The 18,711-nt window shown below is 44.4% G+C and overlaps 1 protein-coding gene across 1 annotated transcript in view; it reads left to right on the top strand.

The window, feature by feature from the left end:
- The first annotated feature begins 221 nt into the window (after positions 1–221).
- Positions 222–18,711, top strand: part of nek7 (NIMA-related kinase 7) — a 71,162-nt gene continuing 52,672 nt past the window's right edge. Inside the window, exons 1-2 of the mRNA XM_027159713.2 lie at positions 222–433; positions 17,842–17,923. Coding sequence (XP_027015514.1) covers positions 17,870–17,923 — 54 coding nt within the window. The 5' untranslated portion in view covers positions 222–433; positions 17,842–17,869. The remainder of the gene's footprint in view (positions 434–17,841; positions 17,924–18,711) is intronic.

Raw genomic sequence — 18,711 nt, forward strand, 5'->3', positions numbered from 1 at the left:
TCATTAGGAATTCAGATTAAGGTTTAGCTGATTCACTCCATATTGCAAAAACATTTCTTTCAGCTCAGTGGCATTTGTAATATTCCTGTGTAGTGTGTGTGAGCATGTGTATTTAACAGATCAGGAATTGTGAGCTAGAAGTCGCTCTGTATACACACACACACACACACACACACACACACACACACACACACACACACACACACACACACACACACACACACACACACACACACACACACACACACACAGAGGGACTACCCACCATAGGCTGTACACAAGCACGCGTGTGTGAGTGTGTGTATGTTACAGTTGTTGAATCAATCCAAAGTTGAAGTTAGGAGTGATATAAAGCCACCATCGTCTTCATCATCATCATCATCATCCTCAGTTCCAGTAGAAGTGTGTGTGGACGCTAGGCTGGCTCTTCCTGGTAAGACATATAGCGATGCTAGTTAAGCTAAGCTAAGCTAACCTGCTAGCTAATGACAAGGTTTTAATTCCTTACAAGTTACGAGTCAGTGCTTAAAGTGTGTTTTGAGAACGTCTCGAAAGCAAAGTCCGTAGAATGGCAAATTGGGCAAAAAAAGAAGGTAAAATGTCACTCTGCAAAGAAAAAAATGGTTTAGCTGAAGTTTTGCTAAAGCTGTAGCCTGTTGGCTAGTTAGCTGGTTAGCATGTTAGCGTTGCTAGCTGTGCTGGTTGACCTGGGGATTATAGGACTTGTGCAATTCATCAGCGTGACTTAACATATTGTTTTAAAGTTTACAGCAACTTCCTCAATACTGACGTGTGTGTGTGTGTGTGTGTGTGTGTGTGTGTGTGTGTGTGTGTGTGTGATTTAGTGGAACAGAAGCCTGTTAGCTGTTGACACGTTATAACTCGTTAATAGCGCGACGTTGTCACCTTCTCTAATGTACCTCAGGCACGACATGTCTATGTAAACGATGTTATTTACTTCTGTAATAAACACTTGGGCCAAAAAATGAAGCACGTCGTCAAACGCTAACGTGTAAAAGATATGATACGTGATACAGACTGCGCATGCGCAGTGTCAACCCACTACCTCAAAGTTGTGATAAACGTGAAAACTCCAAGCTGGAATAAGACTTTGTTGTAGATTATTGTTTATTATATTACGTTAGTATCAGTCATGGATATTTATCCACACATATACGATAAGTACCCCATGTATTTTGTCCCACAGGAGAGAAGATATGGTTACATGAGTGTGGTTGTGTTACACAAACATCAACACAACTGACCAGACAAAAATAATGAGTCAGGAACATGTTCCAGTTTTACATATCTGTGAGTGGTAAACCTCTAGGATGTGAACCTCTAAATGTGTCCATCACCTGGAGACCACTGAACGACTGTGGAGTCCGTCCGGAGAAAGATCATGTGGATGGACCGTAGTGAGTGAGTGACGTGACATACAGCTAAGTGTGGTGACCCATACTCAGAATTCGTTCTCTGGGAGTTCGGTGTCTTGTGTGGATAAATATCCATGACTAATACTAACGTAATATAGTAAACAATAATCTACAACAAAGTCTTATTCCAGCTTGGAGTTTTCATGTTTATCACAACTTTGAGGTAGAGGGTTGACACTGCGCATGCGCAGTCTGTATCACGCATCATATCTTTTACACGTTAGCGTTTGACGACGTGCTTCACTTTTTTGGCCCAAGTGTCTTGCTCAAGGGCACCTCGGTCGTGGATTTGCCGGTCCAAGACTCGAACCCACAACCTTGGGGTTAGGAGTCAAACTCTCTAACCATTAGGCCACGACTTACCTTATACTATGCTGGTGGAACGGTAACTTAGGAACGTATAAGTGGCGTCTTCGGAGAAAGTAAAATAATGCATTTCAGCATAATAACTTTATCCTATCTGTGAAACATGGTGCTGGTAGTATTGTGGTTTGGGCCTACGTTGCTGCATCTGGGCCGGCACAATTCAGAATTATACCAAGTGAGTTCTTATGGAAAATGTGGAATAAAAGCGAAAACGGGTGATGCACCAAGATAACTAGTGCAAGCACCTAAGTCTGTTCTCCAAAGAATGATTGAAGAGGAACATAAAATAATGCTTTAATAATGTAATGAACATAATAAGGTTTTGGAACGATCAAGTACAACGTCTTGACCTTAACCCAATAGAAACGTTGTAGAAGGACCTGAAGTAAGCAGTTTATTTGAGGAAACCAACCAAAATCCTAAAGTTGTAATACTGAGGAATGGGATCAGATTCCTCCAGCCCTTTGTGCACAAACGGCTCATCAGCAGTTACCAGAAACTTTTACTTGCAGTTATTGCTGCACAAGGGGGTCACACCAGATACTGAAAGTAAAGGTGCACATGCTTTTGACTAGGGCTGGGCGATTTGGCCTAAAATCAAAATCTCGATTAATTGAACATTTTAACTCGATTACGATTAATGAACGATTATTTTATTTTTTTATTTTGTGCCCTCATAGTTGACTGACAAGTTTTGTTTAGCAAATATGCTCACATATTACAAGTGAGATTTTTGAATGAAGGGTACATTACTTGATTTTAAAATAATTGGAAACACACAATATCTACTATCTATGATTATTTATTGAACAACTGAATGTTGAACAACTGAAATTAAAGCACACATTGCCTAAAATGAACAGTTACTTTGTTCTTATAAAAAAAGTAAAAATAAATAACTTGCACTTTTGGAAACAAAATAAATTTTCAATGTTTTTCATATTAAAAAATAAGCAGTATCTCTTCTAAATAAAATAACTCTTGTAAATCCTGTAAATAATATTTTAAACAGTGCATTTCTCGTTGTCTGTCGTAATGGCTGAAAGTTTTTCTTCTGCGAGGTCCCATTCAGAAAGCATATCTTTCAGATCTTGCGCAATCATATCTGCCGTGTGATCGGCTGGAAAATACGCCGTCTCGTGGCATCTCTGGCGCAGCTTCCAATCGTCAATGTAGTGCAAAGTAAGGCTCAAGAATGGGTCCATCGTCCTGCGCAGTTTTAGAAAAATGTGATCGCGATGTCACAGTGTATCTTCTGTCGAGAGTCTTAACGAGGTGTTTAAACCCGCTTCGCTCCACTGTAGCCAAGGGAGTCATATCCTTTGCGATGTAATTACAAATAGCGTCAAGTATTTCATTCCATCTTCTTGAACTCTTCTCATACTGTTTGGCATTTGTGAATGCATTTGTTATCGACATGCTTTGCGGAGGCACTTGTTGCTGGGCGCTTGTCAGTCTCTTATTGTTTTGTTTTTTGAGCAATGCACTGTTCATATTCAGTAACGTGATTGCGCTCCAAGTGTTGAAACAAATTGGTGGTGTTACCTTTGGGCGTCGAAACTGTTTTTCTACAGTGTCTACATCTGACTTCATTTTGTTCGATATCATCCTTACCGAAGCCAAAATGTGTCCAAACAACGGAGACTGCGTTTCTCTTTGATACAAGCTGCTCTTGTTGCTCAGTTGTCTGAGTGTTTAAGCTCTCCATGCTCGACATGTCGGCGGAGTAACGTAACGTAACGGAGCGGGGTCACGTGACTTCACACGCGGTAGTGCTTTTAATGGGAAAGTAATCGAAATAATCGACCTGGAAAATTTTGAGCGATTATAGGTTCTGAATGTCGATTTCGATTACTTTTCGATTAATTGCCCAGCCAAGCCTTTCTCTACTTTTAGGACTTGTGTAAAAGTCTCGTATTTATGTATAAAGATAAAAAGGGTTCACAGTTTAAACCACCACTGTACACTAGGCACTTTTCACTCTCTCTCTCTTGTGCTGTCTCTCTCTCTGTCTCTCCCAGTTTCGCTCTCTCTCTCTGTCGCTCTCGGTCTCTCTCTCTCTGCCTCTCTCTCTCTCTCTCTCTCTCTCTCTCTCTCTCTCTCTCTCTGTCTCTCTCTGTCTTTCGCTGACTCGGTCTCTCTCTCTCTCTCTCTCTCTCTCTCTCTCTCTCTCTCTCTCTCTCTCTCTCTCTCTCTCTCTCTCTCTCTCTCTCTCTCTCTCTCTCTCTCTCTCTCTGCATGTGTCAGTATAGCACTGAGAAAGTCCCTTTGCTGTCCTGCTCTTACTGAGCTTTCATCTGTTGGATTGCGGTTAGCTAGTTAGCATTGTTAGCATTGTTAGCTGAGCTATGCAGCATTTCAGAAATGTCTCTGAAGGCAGCTTTATACTGAGTGTATTTTCAGACATGTACCGAGGCAGTGCCTCTAATCCCAGAGGCACCTTCATCCCCATCACTAGCAAGAAAATTCTCCTTCTTGTAAAGGTGTTTATTCTAGTCATTAAGTTTTGTGGAAGCACAGACACCTTCCCACTGACTCTCTGGGGCCACAGCCATGAAAACATCCCCGTCCTCGACATGTCATCTGCTCGTCCGTTAAGTCTCTGGGAAAAAAAATCACTTTTTCAATGTTTTTTTCAGGAGTTTGTTACGATTGTTGAAGCGTGAACGCCGTTTTCAACCCGAGGAACATGACTGCTGTTATATGTTAGGTTACTTACTGTTTCTACTTCTGTGATGCTCAGCAAAGGTTTGTTATTGTTCTTGATAAATCACACCAGATCTCATCGGACCGGAGCGTTAGAACCCTGTTTGTAGGCGGCTGTTACACATCAAACTGATGACCCTCGTGTCTTCCATTTTGCAAGCCGAACTGCACAACAGTGACACATGGAATTGAGCCACAGTTAGGAAAGATCTTCACATGTGATTATGAGCCCCGCCCACCAACAAGCCCACAGGGTGGCCTCCAGTCTTCAGAGCTAGTATGAAAACTCCTTCGCGACTCTCTGACAGTTTCTAGACTCGACCCCTTTGACCCAGGACCCGTTTAAATACGGCGTCATTTTGTATAAACAAACATTAGACAACTTTTCCAACTGGTTAAATGACTTCAGAGTTTCAGAAGTCTAATGGGAAGAAGGCGGAGGAAGCTAAATCACGCAGAGAAGCTCTGGAATTCATCAGCTGCAACATTTCAACAACAAATATAAGATTTTTTTTTGTCAGCTTCAGACTTATTTAAACAGTGCCATAACTGGTGAGCTTGGGAGCTTCTAATTGTGTTTAAAAGGGCAGAGGAAGCCAAATCCACAACCCGAGTCCTGCGGAGAATCCACTCAGCCCACTCTGTGTCTGTAAGACTCAACTCTTGGCATTTAGGAATCAATTTCAGAAGCTACAACTTTGATTCTTCGGTTATAAACGATAGCATACTGCTTCAGAGTTTAGGGAAGTGTGTTCCGTGTAAGATGAAATGAAAGGCTGCTGGACATTTCCCAGGTGCTGCTGAGGTTCAGGAGAAGGAGGAAGACTGGAGCTCTGTAGTCATCTCCTCACCAGCAGCTCATAAACTGCTGAGTACAAAAGATGAAACTGACCGGAAAATAATAAAAGGTCGTTCTAACAAAAACACCAAGTCGATGCAGAATCCGATAAACGTCTTTTCTTTTTTTTAATCGTATTGAATTTTTCTAGTTTGTAGAAATGTAATAAAATGAATATTATTGTGTATATGTTACTCTAATGCCCCCTTTCCACCGAGGCAGTTTGAGTGCTGGTTCGGAGCCTAATGTAGAACCAGTTCTTTCTTTTCGACATTCAAAGCATCAGCTCTCACCCAGGAAAAGTGGTTCTTAAGTAGCTGGTCTAGACTTAAGAAACGCTTGTGTCAGGAGCTGTGGGCGGGGCTACTGTTAGTGCATTTGATAATGTACCTTAAAGTATACTAATGTTTAATACACTTTTACTTTACTGCAATATGATCAATTATCAGCACACATGACAGTAGGTAGCTACATGCTAAGGCTAACTTTTTTCTGTGTTAATGATAAAATAACGTTACGTACTTTCTCGATTACAATCTCCGTTTATACAAATTACATGAAGCTGCACATATATGTTGGATTCGCCACGTTTGGTTGCCAATTAGGTTCAAAAAGCCATGAGCATTAACAGTAAAGTAACATCCACCATTGTTGATGTTGTGTTTGTGTTTGCTGCTGCTGCGCTAACGTTGCTGTGTAATGTGACACGCATACCGTGACGTCAGACTCGGCGCTGTGACGGCTCTCTAATCGATGGAAAGGCAAACTGGTTCTTAGAAGGTTCACCAGTGGAACCAACTTGAACCAGCACCAGCACTAGCTCTGAACCAGCACCCGGTTCTTTTTGGTGGAAAAGGGGTAGCAGTGTCTGTGACCTGGAGGAGATGAATCCTATTGCCCCTCTTTCAGCATGTGGGTGAACAGCATCGTGGGTAATGTATGAAGTTGTTAACTAAAGGGAAAATTAAACTTGAGTGGTTAAGGCTCACCGTTGGGCCCCATAGCAAGGCCCTTAACACTCTTTGCTCCGAGGGCACTGCATCATGACTCTACAAAAATAAAGGCTTCTCCTTCGTCTTCTAATTGATGTGTTTTCTCTGATAGCTGAACCCTCCTGTTTCGCCGTATGTCAGATCGGTGGCATCTCGAGCTAAAGCTGGTCCCTTTTGTGTTCTCGTATTTAAAATGCAATTCTACGGTTTCCCCAAGACATCAGGTGTGTTTCATGGAGTAATTCTGCAACACGTGCGGTGGTGTGAACACACCAGCAGTAGGCATGAGGAGACTTCATCAGAACAAATCAGCACTATCTCAGAATAATCTCTGCTCCTGCTCGTGGAGATTTATTACCGCTTCTTTCATCCTGGTGGGGAACTGGTCTTAGGAGTTCACAGCGGAGGAAACAGAGTTGTTTCCTAAAAGGCTTTCTTAGTAAATCTGGAAATGGTGGGAATGCCATTCCCGCCGTAGCAGGGCTTAACAGGACGTCCGTTGTCCCGCAGGTCAGGATTTCCTCTGAGTCTCTACGCTCCATCACTGAGGAAAAACAAACTTTCCTAAAGAAAGCTGCCAGTGTTGAACACATCTCATATGAGCACATCTCAAGCAGCCTGCTCCTCTGAGGTGGAGCGCTCGTCATAACGACCATGTTCACGTACCTGCTACAGGGCTCGCTCTGTCATTTCTTTGTTTATTAAACGCAGTAAAAATCATCAGACTGTTTAACAGAGCCAACGATGATGCGCTTATTCACCAAAAAATAAACAAGTGTGGAACGTCGGGCACTGCAAGGAAGAGGGGCACGGCTAACATTTGACGAACCTTTGGCGGACGTCAGGTTTAGCGTACGCGATGTCATTTGCCATTAGTAGCCAGTAGACGCTCGAGAAGAGTGGAAGTGTGTCACGTGTAGTACGTCACAGGGACTGATATGTTTCTGGAAGTAAAAACAACTTTGAGTGGTTAGAAAATTCACGATGTTCGTTTGCACCAAAAGCCCGGGAAGCCCTGACCTGCTATTATTTTTTATTTTTCATAGCTGTGAGAATGGCAAAGGCATCATTAACATGTTCTCTGTAGCTGTTCAGCAGGATGTGGTAAGCTGCTGTTGCTAATTATGAAATGGATGTGAATGGTGAGGCCAGTGCCAAGTGTCTGACATTCTCTAGAAGCAGCGAGGGTGGAATTTTTCGTTTCTGGGGTAGAATGAGGGGCACTAAAACAAATCCTTGCTGAAGGTAAAGGTGAACCTTACTTAACGCACAACTGTATCTTCGTGTAGCATTACAGAGTTGGCAGGGTTTCCGAAGCTTTTTTAGAAGTCGTGCCAGCTTGCCACTTGGAGACGTTTGCCAGCATGGTTTGGGACAGAGAATAAAAATGTTTTACAGATGTTTGAAGCCAGGCACGGAAGTTAGCGGGGTACTGGCGCTGCTCTGGAACAGGACAGTTGTTTGGCTGACGGCGAGCAGGCGAGGCAGGGCCGGAAACGCCGGAATCGTGCCACCATACTGTGAGCGGCAGGCGGGTGGCGAGCACCGCTGACAGTTTAACGGGGAATATTTTACAGCAGAACGTACGGCATGCTGTAAACAGGGGGTGAATGTTGTAAAGCCTGTTTATCGCACTCCCGAAGCCTCCAAAGATATGTCCTCATATTTGAATAAAGCAGATGGCATGAGCCAGTGAGACGATTAAAAAAAGCTGCAGATGAAAGGAAGTCAGTTTTCTTTGAACAGCCAAGTCACTCGCGTTAGTGTTCTCGGGTCACGAGGTGCACAGGGATGCAGGACGGCGTAGGTCTTCACGGTGGAGCGCTTTAACAAACATTAGTATTTTTCATTTTTGTAAAAAGATTTTGCATTGATCAGTCGTTAAGACACCAAATAGGATTGATGTTGTTCTTGGTTTTATTGATTTGAAAGCGCTTCATGCTCGTTGCTTTAAATAAAGATATTCTTAGGAAAAGGATTGTTTGGTCTTGAGGAATTTTAAGGGTTTCAGGGGCAAGTTCCTAACGTCCAGGTGGATTTATTTCTGTCCGGATCGACTGTGTCTCTCTGTCCTGGTTTGAGAAAATCACAGGAAGTGAATTTCGGTCCCGTTCTGGACGTACGTCCATGATTCTTTATTGCAATGTCGTCTCACGTTGAAAGGAGGAGTTAAGGGGTGTGACCCTCGACCCTCAGTGACCCTCGACCCATGTTAAACAATCACCAAAAAAACCTTAATTATGCTTTAAACGAGGCACTCGACCATATACCCTACGCAGGCTGTTAATAAACCCAGTGCTAGGATGCCGTGTTGAGAACAGGGCACGATCATGTGACCATGTGACGCAAGCAACCGGCTAACTCGCTCATCTTTAGCTATAGCTGACCGGATGTGAGCGTTTTATCACCGAGGACACGTGTAGAAACATACAGATTGTTTTCTCCCCTGATAAGCATTTACTGTGATTGAAAGGAAGTGGGCTGCGGGACTGCCGGAAGAGGGCGGGGCTTGCAGGCGGCGTCTATTCTGCCGAAACTATCAGAGTCATACGCTGATTTGCTCTTCTTCTGTTTCGGTGATCCTTTACAAAATATGGCAATTCCACACGTCCCCCGTATTTAAATCATTTCCTTGTGCATCACATCCACCTTTCACGTGCAGTTATTTCCTCATCTCCAGCGGGCGGTGTTCGCTCACAGACTTTCTACTAACAGTACCATAAATTGTGAAGGAGCCATAATGCCAAGCTTATTAGTCTCCACTTCACAGACCCCGAGTCCTTCTTCAGCGCCGCACGTTTTGCTGATCAGATATATCTCACCACAGCGCAGTGATACAGGTCTTACTGAATTCCACCCAGCACTGCAGAATCTCACTGAACATCCTGTCAGCTAATTTAAGTAGCGTTGCTCCGTGGTGTAAATTTGGCTGACGGGGCGATAGCACTGAATCTTTGCCTCACTGAAAATGTAAATGCCAAGCTGAGCTTCACGTTAATGAAACGAGGTACTTTATTAACACGGTTTGTTTTCCTGCATCCAGCGAGATTCCATGATGTATTTTCAAAGCAGAGTGGAATTAAGTCGAGTCGCGCGTAAGAGCGCTCAAACACGAGGTCGTCAGCTTCATTTAATACTGACGTCACTTCCTCCTGTCAGCACCAACAGAATCCTCTTCAGATTCCATCGAGGCCAACTGATCACACTACAATATCCAGGATGTTATCAAGACACGAAACTGACGTCTGGGCTGTAAATAAACCAAGTAAAGAAGTAAAGTGAAGTAAAGTGTTGCTCTGCTTAGGTTAAATGATAATGAGTGTGTGTAGGTGATCAAGGCAGTATGTTTGTTATTAACATCGTGGAAGCGGTAAACAGGCTCAAAGATCGCTTGGAGTGCGATAGACGTTTTTGTCGGATCTCCAGCTCACGTGCACGAGCGTGACAGACGCTACGTACACGTTTTACCTGCAGAGATCAGGAAAACAAGCAGGATTTTACTTTGTTTCGTCGTCCTTCTGAAACCAGTTTGTGGCTATGCCACAGCATGTGACACGACACACGAGTGTGACTCACATCAAGCACAGCTCTCAGGTGTTTATTATTTTATACGTTCACGAGAGCCTTGTGTTCTCATAACACTTCCTTCTGATTAGTGTACCTTTTTGGCCTTTTTAGTGAACACACACACACACACATGCACACACACACCTGCTCTGTGCTGCTTCCTCTGCTGTTGTGGTGTGGTGTGTGTCACAATACACCTGAGAGATGTGCGTTGTCTCACTGCAGTGTTCTGAGGTGACGATCTGAGACTCTGACGTTCTGTCTCATGCCTACAGCTCACAAGATGTGTATCTGATCAGTGTGGATGTGTTAATTACCTGTGTGTGTGTGTGTGTGTGTGTGTGTGTGTGTGTGTGTGTGTGTGTGTAAAACATAAAACATCATGGTTTAAGAGCAGAAGGTGTTGTGGTCGTCTGTTGTGTGGCTCATCATGGCTCTCTGTAGCTGAGTGTTACAGTAAGTGTGTAAATAAACAAGCTTTATTCTCTCTAAAGGTTCTACAACTTACACCAGTTTATTACTGTGGGAAAGTTCTCAAAGGTAATAGATAGAATTTAATTACCGTCAGATTCTCTCTCTCTCTCTCTCTCTCTCTCTCTCTCTCTCTCTCTCTCTCTCTATCCTCCCTCTCTCCATCATATCTTTCTCTCTTCCTCTTTCTTTCATTCCCCCGTCTCTCTCCACCCCCCTTTCCCTCTCCCTCCCTCTCCCTCTCTCTCTCCATCCCCTTCTCTCTCTCTCTCTCTCTCTCTCTCTCTCTCTCTCTCTCCCTCCCCCGTCTCACCCTCACTCTATCTCTCTTTCTCCCCCCCCCCCCCCCCGGTCACTCGGCATGCACTTTTACACCTTAGTTAAACCTACAGTATAAGAGCACATAGTTTTTAGTGCAGCTGACTGTTATGTCATGTGACAGCAGGGTAATATAAATATTATTTAAACAACAATGGGCAGCAGTGGGTTTTTTGTCTGAATCCTGCCCATGATGATAAGCTCTTATTGAGTTTGGTGTTCCTGACATCACCTTCAGTGCATTAGGCAGACGCTGTTATCCACAGAGAGACTTACATTTACACAACTGAACATTAAGGGCCTTGCTCAAGGGCCAGTAGTGACATCTTGGTGGCACTGAGATTTAAACTCACAACGATCTGGTCAGTAGTAGAGAGAAAAACCCTCATCACTGGTAGCAGAACGCTTCCCTACTCTATGGGTTGACAAATTTCTACACATCTTTGTAATTAGTTCACATTAAAGGCTGCGGGTTTTGTGCGTTTGTGTTTCTGACACACTGACACTGACAGCCTGACAAAATATCCAGGCATTTCTGCTGAGCGTGCTGGAATCTGCATTAAAATACGCCAATCACTGTCAGTTAATTATCCGTCAGTTAATAATAAACACGCCGTCAATCAAAAACGTTCCAGTTGGATTTATCTTCTGTGTCTTTGGTGCTGCTGTGTGTGATCAGTGGAGCCGTGTTGGTGGTGCGTCATGTCATTTACAGCTAGGCACTTATCCAAAGTGACTATACAACTGAGGGTTAAGGGCCTTGCTCAGGGGCCCAGCAGTGGCAGCTTGGAGGATTTGCCTCTACAACCTCTGGTGCAAGACATGGATGCCTAAGTCAGAGTACATAAAGCTAATAAAGAGCTAGTGTTTTTTACTGTTCCAGGTGTTCTGTTTATCACTCTTCCTCTTTCTGTCACAACACTCATCCTTTATCTGTTTATCACTCTTCCTCTTTCTGTTACAACACTCATCCTTTATCTGTTTATCACTCTTCCTCTTTCTGTTACAACACTCATCCTTTATCTGTTCATCACTCTTCCTCTTTCTGTTACAACACTCTTCCTCTTCATGTTTGTTACTTCAAAGAGGCTTGACGTAGAGACTGGCGTAGAGGTTTGACGTAGAGACTGGCGTAGAGGTTTGACGTAGAGACTGGCGTAGAGGTTTGACATAGAGACTGGAGTAGAGGTTTGACGTAGAAACTGGCGTAGAGGTTTGACGTAGAGACTGGCGTAGAGGTTTGACGTAGAGACTGACGTAGAGGTTTGGCGTAGAGACTGACGTAGAGGCTTGATGTAGAGACTGACGTAGATGTTTGGCATAGAGACTGACGTAGAGGCTTGACATAGAGGTTTGGCATAGAGACTGATGTAGGGGTTTGACATAGAGGCTTGGCTTAGAGGCTTGACGTAGAGACTGGCGTAGAGGTTTGACGTAGAGACTGGCGTAGAGGTTTGGCGTAGATGTTTGGCATAGAGACTGACGTAGAGGTTTGACGTAGAGGTTTGACATAGAAGTTTGGCATAGAGACTGACGTAGGGGTTTGACATAGAGGTTTGGCGTAGAGGCTTGGCTTAGAGGCTTGACGTAGAGACTGACGTAGAGTCTTGATGTAGTCGGGGACTCGTCGACTGCACGTCACTCTGTAAACGAGGAAGGAAGCAGAAGCTCAGAAGACTACTTGAAGCTGACAAGTAGAAATTTTCAAGTTGAGGAAAGATGTTCAGTGATTTGTAGTGTTTGTTGGCAGGGAATTGCACATGGCAGCTTCACCTTGAATACTGAACCGTCTCGAAGGGTGAAACTGAGGTGGAAACCGTTAGCAGCTGTAGCTCGGATGGTGTCTTTATGGTTAAATAGAGTACAGGGACCAGACGAAGCCTGTGGTCAGGGTACCAAACATTGCACGCTCTAGAGTTAAAAAGGGATTTCCCTGAAGGCACGAAAGAAGTGCAGCCTCACGGGGCCACTGGGATCCATCCTTCTCTCATCCTCGTCTTCTCGGTAACAATAGCAGACTGTGCAAAAATAAACCGCCATTCACCAAACGCCGAGTCTTCTTTTGTAGCTCTTTTTTTCCAAGGCAGCTTTGCCGAGCGTGACACGCCGACCCCGACGACCCTGAGACGAATTTCAAATTTCTGAGTTCTGTTTTGGAAAACTCGCGCTGCGTGAGCTAATGGATACAACAGGAACGTCGGTGAAGGTACAGATTTGTGCTGGACCTCTGGAGTAGAGCAGTGAGTCTACAGTAGGATACGCGCTAGCTGAAGTTTTTCTTCTTCTTCTTCTTCTTTTTTTTCTTTTAAAACTTTTTAAATCTTAACTTTCTGAACGCTCAGAAGTAGTTGAATGAAATGTTTGAGTTTGTTGCATCATGAATATTCGTGAGAAACAGGCCACGAGCAACAGCTGTTGTTTTGTTTTGATATATGCAGAGTTTTTTGCCGTAATGAGGACGCGGTGATTGGCAGGAATGTGTGGTATTAGCTGTCAAGCTTTTCCTTCTCCAGATCCACCGAAAAACAGGAACCCGTGTGATACGGCGATCTATAAAAGTGTAGGCTCCGGTTCAGCTATGGATGGCTGACAGTGTCACGGTTCATCAGGGTGAACCGGATCACCAGCAAACCCGCGACTCCTTTTAAAAACACGGATTAAGGTGAAGGTTCCTTTTGATTACTGCGAAATTTGGATGTAAATGTTTGCATAAGATTAAAGTTTTCTGCTTGGTTTATGTTGCATAAAGGTGAAAGTTCTGTGCTGTGAGGAAGTGACAAACAGGAAGAGGAAGAGTGTGGAACAGAAAGAGGAAGAGTGATAAACAGATAAAGGATGAGTATTGTAAGAGGAAGAGTGATGAACAGGTAAAGGATGAGTGTTGTAACAGAAAGAGGAAGAGTGATGAACAGGAAGAGGAAGAGTGATGAACAGGTAAAGGATGAGTGTTGTGACAGAAAGAGGAAGAGTGATGAACAGGAAGAGGAAGAGTGATGAACAGGTAAAGGATGAGTGTTGTGACAGAAAGAGGAAGAGTGATGAACAGGAAGAGGAAGAGTGATGAACAGGTAAAGGATGAGTGTTGTGACAGGAAGAGGAAGAGTGATGAACAGGTAAAGGATGAGTGTTGTAACAGAAAGAGGAAGAGTGATGAACAGGAAGAGGAAGAGTGATGAACAGGTAAAGGATGAGTGTTGTGACAGAAAGAGGAAGAGTGATGAACAGGAAGAGGAAGAGTGATGAACAGGTAAAGGATGAGTGTTGTGACAGAAAGAGGAAGAGTGATGAACAGGTAAAGGATGAGTGTTGTAAGAGGAAGAGTGATGAACAGGTAAAGGAAGAGTGTTGTAACAGGAAGAGGAAGAGTGATGAACAGGAAGAGGAAGAGTGATGAACAGGAAGAGGAAGAGTGTTAAACAGAACAGCTGGATCTTTATAACTAGCTCTTTAGCAGCTTTATGTACTCTGACTTAGGCATCCATGTCTTATTTTTGCACCGGAGGTTGAAGAGGGATGCGGTAGCCTAGTGGTTAAGGTGTTGGCCTACTGATCGGAAGGTCGTGAGTTCGAATCCCAAATCTTCCAAGCTGCCACTGCTGGGCCCCTGAGCAAGGCCCTTAACCCTCAGTAGTATAAATGTAAATAAAATGTAAGTCACTCTGGATAAGGGAGTCAGCTAAACGACCTGTACCACACAGACTGTGTTCCTCATGCAGTGACGCCCACAAAACTCCATAAAAGGTAAAGCACACAGACATGAAATGAGCAATCAGGGGAAAGGCTGAAAGGCAGAAGCGGAATGTTCTTTTCACTCCCTTTTATCTATCTATCTATCTGTCTGTCTGTCTGTCTGTCTATTCATTTGTCTGTCTGTTTAAAATCCATCCTACTATTTCACCACTAATGTTTTTGTAAGACGTGTCCACAGCCTCCTGTTATTTAGATCTGCCCCTATGAGAAATAAAGCTGTTTCCTCTAATGAACTATTTGCATTGGATGCGCCCAAGACGCACACATCAAACAGTATTGGAGGAAGGAGCCGTTCTCTCGTCCGGAGTAATTAAGCGTCCTCGCTCCATCTCTCCACTAAAAAGCACCTGCTGGTCTGACAGCAGCCCAACAAAAGCCTCAGGTCAAGTCTGATTCATTACACCGGTGCTCGAGTGGTGGCCTACAATGAGATGGCCATGTTCTATTGCTCCTGTGCCAAGTCATCGAAAGCAGCCTTTTGAGTGTGAGAGAGTGAGAGCCTCACAGCTGCACACACTTCAGCCACGTGCTTCATGAAAGCAGCTCGAGAGCAGGCAGATTTAAATAGCACGCACACACACACACAGGTCTGAAGAGCAGGTTGTCCTGATGGCTTTTTAAAGGGAAAACAGAGGGGAAACTTGAGGTGGGAGTGAAGTACAGAAGCCTCCTGACATCCTGTGGGACACACAGTAAAAGGTGGTGGGGAATCAGACATGAACCGGGCCACTTCTGGGAATGTGCGCTTAGATATCAACCATAGATCAGACATTTAAAAGCCCTTTGTGGCCGTGTTTATGTACCTCTGCTGAAAAAGAATCATCACCCGATAAAAACAGGAAGAGAAAAGCGTGACAAAAGATAGAAAGATGGTCTGAGACCTTTGACGAGACCTCCGACAGATTTGCACCTGGACCTCTAGCAGTGTTCTAGCAGTGCTTACATGATATAAAGCTCCTCTCTGCTTCAGAGTGTATGGTTGGAAAATCTGGCAAACAATATCATCTTCACTCCAGATCACAATCCATGACCTCAGTGTTCAGGTTACTGATCAGAACATCTAGAGTCCGTTCCATATTAATTAAAATAGAGCTCTACAAATGCCCCTTTTCCACCGAGGCAGTTTTGAGTGCTGGTTCAGAGCCTAATTTAGCACACACGATAGTAGGTAGCTAGATGCTAAGGCTAACTTTTTTTCTGTGTTAATGGTAAAATAATGTTATGTACTTTAATTTAATTTATGTAATAACAGATTACACGGAGCTGCACGTCCACGGCGGATTTGGCGCGTTTGCATGCCAATGTAGGTTCACAAAGCCATGAGCATTAACAGCAAAGCAACATCCGCCATTGCTAACATCCTAAAGTTACTGTGTAACGTGACGCGTATACAGTGACGTCAGACTCGGCTCTGTGACGGCTCTCTAGCCGATCTAGTTCTTTTTGGTGGAAAAGGGCCAATAGAGACTCACGACGTTTGTGAGCCGAAGACACCGGTTCAGGCTCACACACACATTCACACATGGCACACACATCTTCCTGTTTTTGGGAAGTGGATGGAAACTGTACACCGCAGAGTGAAGCACACGTGTCTCCCAGCCTGTAGAAGGTCACACGTTCTCATAAATATTACTGCACCTTCAGCACCAGAGTTCCTGCTCTGCTCCCGCGCTCGTGTTCGACGCCGGTGCCTCTGGGGTCGGCTATAAAACGTTAGATCGGAGTGTTGAAACGCGAACAGGAGTGACGGGAGGTACAGCACACACTTTCAGGCCTGTTTTTTGTTTTTGTTTTTTTAAATAAATGTATGACGTTTACTTTCAAGAGGAAGTGGAAAAGGAAGAGTTCTAGATTTCTTTCAGAAGCTTGGAGTTTCCTTCTTGTGAAATCCTCACCGACTCTTTCTCAGCGTGCAGGCAGAGCTCGGTGTAGTGAGAACGCACAGTTCAGTGCAGAAGCTAAAGGGTTAATGATCAGGAGTTCATTACAGCCTCGTTATATTGACGTTCTGATGCATGGCAGCATCAGGCATTAAGGTTCAGTAAACTCAACACTTTCCTCCCTCAAGCTACGTCACTCGCTCCACGTTTAGTAGAATATTTAATGTCTTTACAAAACCTAACGTCTGGTAAATAATCTCTCTGTCCACAAGACACTTCGAAAACACGGCGTATGTCCACACGAGCATCGTCAGATTCGCACCATCGTTAATCGTCCTCGGCAAAGTCGTGCCGACGGATTTGTTAAAAAAAGAAAAAAAAAGAGAAAGCGACCGAGAGAACAGAGAAGATCTACAAACGAGAATAAACAACGCTAAAGACACCGTTGTTGTCCTAAAGCTGCCACTCAAATCCCCAGGCCTGAGTTTTAGGCTTAATTAGCATTATTAACCTTCACCAAAAATCAGGCAGGTTTTATTTTGCGCTGGTGACAGCTTGGGCTGCATCGCTCCGTTCTCCAGCATGAAGCATTTTAATTGGCTCCAGCTTCATGCTCTCCACACTCCTGACGACATGGCGGGGGCGGATGTGCTCTGAGGTGAGCGACATGCAAATGGCCTTTTTTATGAAGGGGGGGGGGTTCTTTCTCTTCATATCTCTTTGCTATGGCAGGGCACCGAGCTTCCCCGTGCCGCACAACACACTCATGTGACAACTGACGGATCATTAAAATTTTTGATGGCTGCCATGTACAGGCCTATCTGCAGCCGCTCGCGAGCACACCGCTGCCTTTTGTATTTGTTCTGTCACCAAGTGAAGTTAATTTATTCCCTTTTGCAGGAGAGATGTTTAACCGTTTCCAACTCGGATTTTTTTATTTTATTTTTTTCCACGGTATTCGATGCTTAATTCGGGATAGACGGAGCGTTTCCATCTAATCCGGGGAACAAAATCTGGTCTGTAGCATCTGTAGAAGTGTTTAGGAGAACCTCGAGCAGAAGGGATGAGAAAAAAAACGTAAAATATATATATATATATATATATATGTATGTATAAAGTGATGAACTGTGATCATTCAAAAAGAAAGAAAAAACAACCTTGGATTGTCTGTGCATGAGAAAGAGATCACATGAAGGGGTAAAGGTGTTTTTTTTTTTTTTTTTTGCGCGCCGACAAGTTTTTAGGATTAAAATGGAACGCTTGCCGTTCTCCGGCTCGGCGGCTCCGTGACAGGTCTCATTATCACAGTAGGTGTCGTGTTCTCACTGGCTAGGGTTCTGCGACAAGGTGACGCCAGACAGCCATTTCCTTGGAAGCATGTGATTGCCAGAGTGCAGCTCGCCGCTCTAATTCTATTACCAGATTCACAGGCGTAGCTGGAGCATAGTGAGAGCACTGAAATGGTGAGAAGTGCTACTTGTTCATGTGATTTATTGGTGTGTTTCTTTTTCTGACAGGGGTGTAAGGCACTGAGCGCCTGTCAGCATGGACGCCCAACTACAAGGCCAGCAGCCACCAATAGCTGTGTTTCAGCCACAGGTAGGTGCACACGCCCTCGCTGGAACGGGAGGCGTACGCTTTCCTACGAACCGGGATTTAAATTTAGACGATTAAGAAGGGGTTTCGGATGAGATCTGAAAAGAAAGCGGTACGAGAGCGTTTGTTCGTGTCGGTGAGTGAGGGCGCGGTGTCCGGGTTGTTAAGGCAGAGTCACGAATGCTGTGGCATCTCCTCCCGCACCACTAAGCTCTCTTACTCGTGTTACACTTGTTCCTGGAGTTCGATTACACAAGAGACCATAATTTGCCTCGTCACGAGACCAAACCTGACAGGAGCGAGTGTGTGCGGCGTCGGTCAGCTACAGAAGTCACTAAACATCTCTGATGGCATCGGTGGACCGAATCGTTTAGGGTGGAACATTACTGTGCATTCGGGAGCCCTTCGTGTCCCTGGCGAAAGACGTACAGCTCTCGTCTGGTGCATGATGGGATGCGTGAGAAGCCGAAGCACAGATGCAGTAGCGTGGGGATTGTTTGAGGCCGATGATGATGATATGATCAGTGTTAATGAAGCGTCCGTGTGCTGTCGCGTCCTCCCTGAGGACACACGCTTCTGATTAGTGTTTTCCAAAAAGAAAAGTCCAAAGTCTTTATTTCCTTTGTTCTTGCTGTTCTTACCAAACCTTTACCATAACTGGCTTGCTTTCGCCCCCTTCCCACATCTGCCCGTGCCGAATCTCTCCAACTGTCAGTCTCCCTGCAGAGAGACAGGCGGTGGTCTGCTCACACGTCTCTCCTCTCTGGCTCCTCCTGTGTGCTGGATGAGAC

This window comes from Tachysurus fulvidraco, chromosome 2 (genome assembly GCF_022655615.1).
Source record: "Tachysurus fulvidraco isolate hzauxx_2018 chromosome 2, HZAU_PFXX_2.0, whole genome shotgun sequence".
Taxonomy (NCBI): domain Eukaryota; kingdom Metazoa; phylum Chordata; class Actinopteri; order Siluriformes; family Bagridae; genus Tachysurus; species Tachysurus fulvidraco.